The sequence below is a fragment of the Crinia signifera genome, chromosome 8 (genome assembly GCF_055691185.1).
Source record: "Crinia signifera chromosome 8, ASM5569118v1, whole genome shotgun sequence".
Lineage (NCBI taxonomy): Eukaryota > Metazoa > Chordata > Amphibia > Anura > Myobatrachidae > Crinia > Crinia signifera.
The window spans coordinates 50,845,080-50,855,155 of NC_139224.1; the positions used below are offsets into that span (position 1 = coordinate 50,845,080).

The 10,076-nt window shown below is 43.2% G+C and overlaps 1 protein-coding gene across 4 annotated transcripts in view; it reads right to left on the reverse strand.

Moving 5' to 3' along the window:
* CACNG2 (calcium voltage-gated channel auxiliary subunit gamma 2) overlaps positions 1 to 8,433 on the reverse strand; it is a 123,477-nt gene extending 115,044 nt beyond the window's left edge. Inside the window, exon 1 of one of the 4 annotated variants that reach the window (XM_083156344.1) lies at positions 6,879 to 8,433. In XM_083156344.1, coding sequence (XP_083012470.1) covers positions 6,879 to 7,089 — 211 coding nt within the window. In that variant the 5' untranslated portion in view covers positions 7,090 to 8,433. The remainder of the gene's footprint in view (positions 1 to 6,878) is intronic. The other 3 variants (XM_083156345.1, XM_083156346.1, XM_083156347.1) reach the window with 3 other exon arrangements.
* Between the last annotated feature and the right edge of the window lie 1,643 nt (positions 8,434 to 10,076).

Here is a 10,076-nt window from a genome sequence, read left to right on the forward strand (position 1 = left end):
CATCAGGCATGTAGTGAGACTTACACAGAGGCATGTAGTGAGACTTACACAGGCCTAGTCTTGAGACAGCACTTTAAAGTCTTATGCTTAGCATATTTCTTTGTGTTTTCCTATTTTCTATTTGTTCTGCACATGATGGTACCTATGGCTCAGTGGTTTCAGATAATACAACATCAACCTGCCAGATGCAAAATAGTTTTTGCAACCTTCATTTATTAGAGTGAATAAATGGTACCTTGGAGAGTATCAGTCAATCAGCCTCCAACTTTCATTTTACAGGCTTTGGGGCAGATGTATTATTAAGCCCAGTAAAGTAGAAAGTGATAATGCCATAGCCAATCAACTCCTAATTGTCATTTATCAAACACAGTTGATTGGCTGGTGTATTATCACTTCCTACTTTAGCTCCACTTTATCTCTTCACCAGGCTTAATACATATGCCCCTGAGTTTGATAGATGACAGCGAGATGTTGATTGGTTAGTACGTTATCTCTTTCCACTTTATCTCTCTCAAACGTTTAAATACATCTCAATAATCTATCCCCATAAAGAACACTAGGGCAGATTTATAAAGCTTGGTGAAGTGATAAAGTGTTTGGTTTTTATCACCGGCCAAACAGCTCCTAACTGTGAAGTTACAGGCTTGGTTTGAAAAATGTAGTAGGAGCTGATTGGCCGGTGATAGAAACCAGACACTTTATCACTTCACCAAGCTTAATAAATCTACCCTTCAATGTGCAAGGTGATAATGCACCAGCCAATCGGCTCCAATATGTAAATTGACAGTAAGGAGCTCATTGGTTGAATCATTACCACCTTGCACATAACGTTCTTTATGGGGATAGATACCACTTCTCCAAGCTATATATATCTTACCCTCAGGGCTAAATGTCTTATAGTGGCGCTTGTTGCGCCACTATAATACTTCCTGCTTAGCCTCATTAACGAGGCGTAGCAGGAAGGGACACCGACAAGATGTAGTAACATCTTTTCAGTCAAAGTGGGGAGCGCAAACTCCCCCCTCCAGTGAGGTCCCCTCCTGGAGACAGCATGTCTGCCCGGCCGGCTCACTGTGCATCCGCGAGATCTCTAGCGCAGCCCAGAGCCAGCAGCAGGGCTAGCGTTGTCCCTGCATCTGGAATAGGACAATAGTAGCCCTGTAATGGCAAAGCAGCCAGGGTGGGTAAAGGGCAATGTATGCCTAGGAGACTGGTCATACATCGCCCGCGTCACTGATTGCTGGGGGGATTGAAAGGGACAGCCACGTCGACTGTTACTCGGCGGGCTGTCCCTAGCACACGTTAGGTGTGCCAATAATACATAAAAAAAAAAACATTATTCCCCCAGACTACTAGCAGTAACTGCAGCATATGTACTTAACGCTAGTTCATACATCTGCCCCTTAGTTACTAAAGGGTCTATGTAGTAAGCCTTGGAGAGAGATAAAGTGGACAGAGGTAAATACAAGACTAACTACCCTGTTACAAACTGTGTTTGAATTATGACAGTAGCTGGATGGCTGGTACATTATGGTTGATGTTATCGGCTCAATCCTATTAGTATGTTCCAACAACTATCCTCCACCGCTTGGTGTGAAAAGGTAGATGTCTGTTATGGTTATTCTTAGTTTTACTACTATCTACAATAACTCTGATTGGATCTATCCATCAGATATACAGACAAAGAAGACGACTATGCTCACCATAATTCATATCTACCAGAAGTTCCCAACTTCGGTCCTCAAGTACCCCCCAACAGTTGGCGTTTTCCAGGTCACCCATCAGCTGCACAGATGCACTCATTACTCACTGACACATTTTAAAACATTCACAGGTGGAGCTAATTACTTCACTTGTGATTCTTAGTGGAGACCTGAAAAAACAGGAACTGATGGTGGTACTTGAGGACCGAGGTTGGGAACCACTGGTCTATAACTACTGCCATATACAGTACAGCATATAAATACGCCAATAAGACAGGTGATTTATTTTATTAACATTATAGTTGTGAGGAAGTCACGCAACAGTTAAAGCAGATAGTCATGATAAGCTTACTCCTGGCTCTGTTCTAAGAACTGGGCCTCAGTCCTTAGTAGCAGGGACCTGCAGTGCCCCTACAGATCCTCTTGATACAGAAAAGGTTAAGACTGATACCGCCTATTGTGCTATCTCATCTGTACAATTTGGTTATATTCTGACATGTGTACAACAATGAAAACCTAATGACAGGACCTCATTTTGCTATCATCATGTACAGCCGGATGCCTAAAGGTGACCTTTCCATATTTAATTCTCACCTTTATGATTCATAGTCCTAATGCCTTGAACGAGACAATCTGCCTGTTGTTCATATAAAGCAAAATCAACGTTTTCATTCACTCATCATATCCTTCCTTGATTGCTCCTACAATTGATTATCCCCATCGCAATTAATCTAAAACACTGGCAGGCTAATTTATACAACAGCTACTGAAATGATGCAAATGTCCACACTGGCATTTTATCTCTCCAAGACTAACATGCAATGCAATGTCTCTGACCTTCAAAACCCTGAATGAAACTTCTCCCCCTTACATCCCAATCTTCATCTGTAAATAATTGCTACTGGATCGGAGCATCTTCTTATCTTATTCTCATTCTGCCTGTGTTACTATATTTCTGCTGCAACCCACATTGAATTAGAAAACTCATATTGAATTTTAAATGCTACCTCCTAGAGGGAAATGGCTATAAATATTCTCACATATATTTTTTTTATCATTTACTGATCTGATTAATATAACGTCTATTTATATGAACACAGACCCTGTAATGAAAAATGTATTTTCCCCGGAAACAATTATTACTTCTCTTTATCAAAATTTGGCGATTTAACTGGCAAATCAATGGGCTTGTAAGATGTAGAGGGCATACGTGAGGGCACACAGCTGACCGTCTTCTGAAGAGCAAATATCTGCAGTCAACAGTAAGAGCACACTTGAATGCCCACAAGTACACAGGAATAGGGTAAGTGTAGGTCCACTGGCTACAGCACAGTACAAGAGGCTGATTGCAGTGGCTTTCTTACAATAGGAAGGTCTTTGGCCAGTGACAGTAAATGTTTGTGAGCCAGTCTCACTATAAGGATATAGAACTGTTCTCTCTTCCTTCCCTCTTTCTTGGTCCTCCAAGTCTCTAAAGGTCTTCTTCTCTCTTCCTTCTTATTTTCCTCCCCCCTGTCTCACACCCACCCTTCCTCCTTCCCACTTCTCCCCCTCTTTCCCTCACCCTCCTCTTCCCTCGCTCTCTTCCACACACCCTGTGCAGTCTTTGAAAATTAGACAATCCCCTATTAACCAGCCAGTTAAACGGAATTTTGCGCATGGCTCCTCTCCCCTCCACTACTCTTCTTCTCCTAAAATGTAGACACCTGCACTCTTTAACCATATGCTGCCCAAGATCCCTATAAGCACCCACCCCCCCATTCGCAACTGTAACCTGATAAGAATACCCCACCATTTCATCTGTCTCCTCTTCTCCGCCACCTTTCTAAAAGAGGTGTAACCCCTTCAATGCCAGAGGTGTTCACAACCACTGGCAATACAAAGGTTAATGAAGATGATGGCCGGCTGCCTAAACACCATTCCTACAAGCATCTTATAAATGTTTAATTGTAACCACTAGCCACTTTGGGGACACATAATAAATACGAGCATCAATTGAAAAGGTTTCCTGGAAGGAGGGGAGGTGGGAATGAGGTGTTGTGGATGGTAGCGGTGGTGGAGTGAGGGAAGGGGAGGGGGGGGGCTGAGATCTATCAGGGTGAATTCATAGCTATTGATTTTCCTCTGGCTGGGGAGGGACAGCATATTCTATTCAGTGCAATGTTCCTCTGCAGATTATGTTAAGAGGCAGGCTTGGCTGAGGAGAGGCTCAGCGGATGCGCTATGCGTGTTTAATGCGTCAAACTGTTCTCATCGCTCAATGGAGACACTTAGCAATTCAGAGCATGTCCCATCACAGCCTAGCTCCAGAGGAGGAAGGGCCAAGATGTCCCACAGGCTGACAGCCTAGGCTGGAGTCTGTGTGTGTATGTGTGTGTGTATGTGTGTGTGTGTGTGTGTCTGTCTTGTGGAGGTGATATTAAACTAAGAATATGTGTGTGATATAATAAACTTATTGTGATATCTAAGGACGTTATATACATTACACACACACATATATATATATTCTTACATGCTTATGCATAGGTTGAAGGCAAAACTAGAAACCACGATATACTTCCTTATGAACATGTTGGTAATTATGAGATATTTGGGCAATAATCCCTCAATGTACAGTACATTATGTTTTTGTTTTACAATACTGCTGAGTGGTCCTTTAAAAATGGAAATACAGTACATTAAATGGGAACTGTCATATGTGTACATGTGTAAATGTGGATTGTTTCACTTCATGGAAATGTGTTGCAAGTGCAGTAATGTTTATTTGTCATTTGCATTAGATGATTAGCATGAGCCTGTGATGTGTGAAAGGCTGATCTTGTTCCTAGTAGGTGAGTATCAGACATACAGTACTGTATGCAGCCACTGATTAGGAGTATATAGCTTGTGCCTGCTGCTTGTATGTGTTTTATATGTACATGTTGAGTGAGCAGTGTCTTAGGTTGTTATGTCTCGTTGAGTTGATTTCTGTTTCAACTGGTTTGCTTATTAGATCTGTATCTGTACACACCAGTGTTGTTTCATGCCTGGTTTGTGTGTTAGTGGTTATTGTGCATTTGTGTGGTGTGGTAGTGTCCCATATCAGTACCAGAAGCATCATATTTCCCTGCTATGTTGGTAAATATGTCATGCACTACAACTTTTGTGTTAGGTGTGTGTGTGTGTGTGTGTGTGTGATTGTGTAAATTGTGGTTGCGTTGTGGAAGTAACATGAATGTATGTAACTCACAGCCATTGTATGTTGTATATGTTACAACAGGATTCAGTATTGTATACTGTCTAATAGGGTAGAGATGAGCACATCAGTATGATTAACTCTATTTTGCACACATCTGATGAGGTAATAGGGGGTCTCCACTACAATATGGCACTTGTGAAATCATGTCCAGTCCCCTGACAATTATGCACGAGCTTACCGTACATATTAGCTGCTATTTAGCCTTGGTCAAGTCTGTCTGACCATATTTGAATGTGTGCAGTGTGGAAACTAGTATATATGTGTGGGAGGTGTCACCATTATGTTGTTTTCAAAGCGTGTGAGAACATATGTGACTACATTTTGTGTATGCAACCAGGCAAGGTCTGGACCCTGCATATGGTGTGTGGTGTTTGTACTGTATGTGAGTGTGTGTGCTTGGCATACTCTATAGAGCGTGTGTATGTCAGTATATGTTCATGGACATGTGTGCTAGCAATCTGTTCCCCCAAATAGACAGAATACACACACACAGGCACAATTGTACATATAATATCACTCACAACCAGCCTGAATCCCTCCACAAAGGCTAATGATACAATTCTTCTGTTTCTGCTTACAATCCTATGTATTGTTTAAGAATAAAAATAATGTTAAATGATGTTTAGGACATTGCATTACAGTACTGCATTTCCCATATGTTAAAAAAATAATAATACACCCGGTCTCTCCATCTCTCACACACAGATACAGTGCACACACATCTGCTGTGCCTCAGGCAGAGAGGGAGTGTGTGTGTGTGTGTGTGTATGTATGTGCATGTGCATACTGTGTGTTGTAAGGCTGGATTGCTGACCTGCAGTGATTGAAGAGGGGAGTTGTGGGGGAGGGGGGTGGGTGGTCTGTATACCACTGTACTAATCATACTGTTACCTCGCTCCGCCTGGCACACAGTTCTCGGCCCCCTTCAACAGGGATGCATTTAACCCTTTCACAAACAAAGCCGTGGATTGCAGGGCCCATGTCTAAAGGAGGGGCAGCTAAGGGGCTGCACAGAGTTGCAGTCTACCATTGATGACCCAGCCACCAGCAACACATTTAGTAAAAGAGGGGGCTGGAGTCAGGCAAGGATAAGGAATAGGCAGTCATAGGCCTCTTGAAAACTCACAACTTTTAACATAATTACCACAGTAGATCCACACCAACATGAACAATGGAACATCATTTAAATTAACAACTGACAGACATATATACATTTCCACCATACTTCTAGACCATAGCCACCTATTAACCCTATCTGCACCATGAGACCCACAAAACACACACACACACACACACACACACACACACACACACTATATATATATATATATATATATATATATATATACAGTATATATATTGCGCTACATAAATGCAATATCTGAAGCTTTGCAATGAGGAGGCTTTCATTGTTGTTCATGTGTCTTTTAGGCCTTTCTTCCATTTAAACGGCTGTCATTAATATCTTGGTCAGGAATATACAGCATGACATCCATTTTACATATGTAGGTTTAGCCAGCACAGGTATGGTTTCATAGCCTGCCATTGATTACCCTGCTGGAAAGCAAAGCATGCAGCCTCTCTTGCCTCAGACCTTGTGCAGATCAGAAACACACACACAATGGAACCATGGAGTAATGTATTATACACACCTTTTACTACACTCTGTACCCCATTGCTTCCATCTTAACAAAACCTATCATTCACATCATCACAATGAATGCCTGAAGTGGATCAGTCTCTCCCCAATAACCCTCCCCCTCCCCCCTCCAGTTTATTAGCTCAGTCTAGCCGCCCCTTGTTTAAAAAAAATGAAATGCTAAGATGGAGGAATATGTAGTTTTCTGAGTCAGGAGAGAGGGAGGGGAGCAGGATAGCAGAAGAGGAGGGTGAAAATGTAAGATAGGAAAAGGGGTCTTATCCAGTCACCAAAATACCTTCAAGGCAACATGTTCTCCACAATCCAGAATGGGTCATGACTTCTTCATTCTTTTTGCTGGTTTCGTTTTCACTTATAGATTTGCTCTTGCAGACCCCTCTAGAGTATAACCAGTAGTCTGTGCCCACAGCAATTGTCATTAAACTGAATGCAGCAAATGCTCCCACAGTGGTTAAGAGCATCTGAACACCTCTGTCAAACAGACCCATAATTCTTCATTCTATAGACATCCAACAGTCTTCTGGTTTTTGGGGGTGACAGGAGCTAAAGATCAGGGAAGGTGTGGGATTTTTAGCTAGCAATAAATGCTGGACGGTGCCCAAAAAGATGAGGTATCCATAGAGAAATATAGCAAAAGTGAAGCTGGAAGGCTTGTTGACGGATAGCTCGTTGTCTATCAGATCATGTCCAAATGCAGGTTTGCAAAAAAAAAAAAAAAAAGGAAAAAAAAATAAAATAAAATAAATAGTGCAGACAAGACACAAGCACACAGGGAACCAGCAGCGCTAACACACAAATATGGTCTAATCTCTCTAATCCCGTTTCCTAAAATTCTGATCTTCAGTTTCCATAAGTGATGGCTAATTGTGTAGCTCTTTTCTGCAGGAATAAAAATGCAGTATTTTCATCACCAACCTTCAGCATCTGGACCAAGGCAGGGGGAGATTATAGGGTTAGGAATGCAGGGTCTGCTTTCCTTATTTTCATCTGCAGCCTGCGCCATGTAAAAGGGAAAAAAATATTTTTTTCTTCTTGTTTTTTTCTTGCTGTTAAATGCTATTTCTCTTCTCCTGGTGTCTGGCGTGTGTGTGTCTCTGGTAAAGTGTGGGATTCCTCCCCTGCTGTTGATTACACCACAAGTCTCCTCTGGATGCTGTAAGGTTTGGCTTGAGACGGACTGCGGGTTTTGCAATCCATGGTTGTACAGCTGAAGATCACTCTCAGGCCCCCACTTAGATGTCCTGGGAGGGAGGCAGGCTTGCTGTGTAGGGTGGGCTGCTGCATGGAAGTGATGCTACAGCTTGGAGTCTGTCTATTGCCTTTGCCTCTGCTGAGCTGAGGACGTGGTGCTGAAATGGACAGCTCCTAGGCACCAGTGCTGCTGGAAAGCACTTTCATGTAGGACCTCCTGTACTGGAACAGCCAGCTGGTGGAAACCTTCATGTCCCTCCTCTCTTTGCTGTCCTAAGTCACCACCCCTGATCAGCTTCTAGGAGCGGGTGTCAATTTCTGCAGCCCCCCTTCTCTTATTCACCCACCCCCCTAAGTTCTCCAGCCAAAATGTATCCCAAACTCCTGACTTATGAGCATCTCAAGTTACTAGATCTGCGCAGACTGCCTGCCCCTGATTTTATTTGTTCATTCATTCATTTATCTATATATATATCCAAACTGCATTCATAAATACAACCAAGAGGGAAAACACTGGAGGCTGTCACCTACTGTATACCCCCCATCGGCTGCTATTTTATTCAATCATCCGGTGAACTCATACCTTTAAAATGCTCTTTCATAACGTTCTATAACACAGGGGGAGGGGATCGGCCTTATCCCACCCCTTTCTCTCCCCTATGCTCAATTTTAGTTAATGAGAATCAGCTGCGAAATAATACCCTTTCTGTCTCAATGGGTTGCATTTAGGTTGCCTCTTTAAGCTAAGACTATTTAACCCCAAAAACTCAAGAGAGCTGTGCAGGTTGGTTCATATACAGAGAGAGGCTTAAACCTGTTTAACTCTGTGCTGCTGGCTGGCAGCTTCTGCAGCAGCACCCCCTGTTAGAACCAGTGGGGTTATGCAAGGGAGCGTTCTCAGTGGCAATCTCAGAAGAGCACTTTCCCGTCGCTGTCCTACATTGGTAGTTAAAGATATTACGGGATCTCGCAAGCCTGTCGCTTAATTATTTCCAAGTTAATTGGGGTAATCATCCTAGTCTGCTAACAACCCAGATCCAGCATGCTGGATGCTTGGGGAGAGGTGGAAGTGGAGAGGAAAGAATGGGAATATTAACCCTTAGTTGGTGGAAGAAGCAAGAAAAGGGACTCCAGTTATTATTAGTATGCTATGTGACTTGAAAAGGGCTAGAGGAAAGAAGAAAAAAGAACAGCCAAAGTTTCCTGAATGGAGGAATGTACAGTGTCATGTGCTACAGACACAAGTGTAATGATAGATCTCAGGAACAGCTGGGGCGGACTAGCCTACAGGGGTAGCCCCTGGTGGGCTGCACTGCCTGGGGCCCCACCCATTCCTCTATGGATCAGGTTGCAGAGGTCCCAGATGATAGGTCAACTCTATCTAGCTTGACAATATGTCGAAACCAGTATGTCGACATGCACTAGTTAGACAATGACAAAAGTTCCACGTGCACTAGGTTGACATTGACAAAAGTCCCACATGGTTATAGTCGACACTGTTGATATGCATTTTTCACAGTTTGTTTCTGGGGACTTTTCCATGCTGTATGAGCCACGTGGAGTACGATTTGGGAACAGTAAAGTGTCCCCAGCGCAGCAGAGTCAACATGCATGAAGCACGGTAAACCATCGGTGGTACATGCTATATTGGTGGTCCATGTTGACAGGTGTCGACATTGACAGCAAAAATTAGAAAAATTCATGTCGATCTTTTCATGTATCTACCTTTTTCCTGTCGACGTTTTGCTTGTATCAACCTTTTGTTAATATCGACATTGTGCCTGTCGGCCTTTTGGGGATGATCTAGACACAGTTGACTCTTTGATCCCCATCCAGTTGCAGATTGTGCACTTGAGTTATACATTATGCCAGGCATGTCCAAACTATGGCCCTCCAGGTGTTGTGAAACTACAAGTCCCATAATGCCTTGCCACAGTTTTGCTATTAGGGAATGCTAAAACTATGGCAAGGCATGCTGGGATGTGTAGTTTCACAACAGCTGGAGGGCCATAGTTTGGACATGCCTGCGGATTAGGCATAGGTATACATTATACTGCATAGGGCTATGGTGTATTCTGAATAGTGCATTTCTGTTATTACACTGCTACATAATCAGTGGGACTGCTGGGACCCACCCAATGTAAAATCTGCCCCTCCCAGTGTCAGTGACACCAGATGCAGTCCGTGCCCTTACATTGGCCGAAGCGTGGCGAGCGGACACGGATACCTTCACAGGTATACGCGTCCCCTCGCAGGCTTCACAGGTGTCCGCGTCACCTGGGGG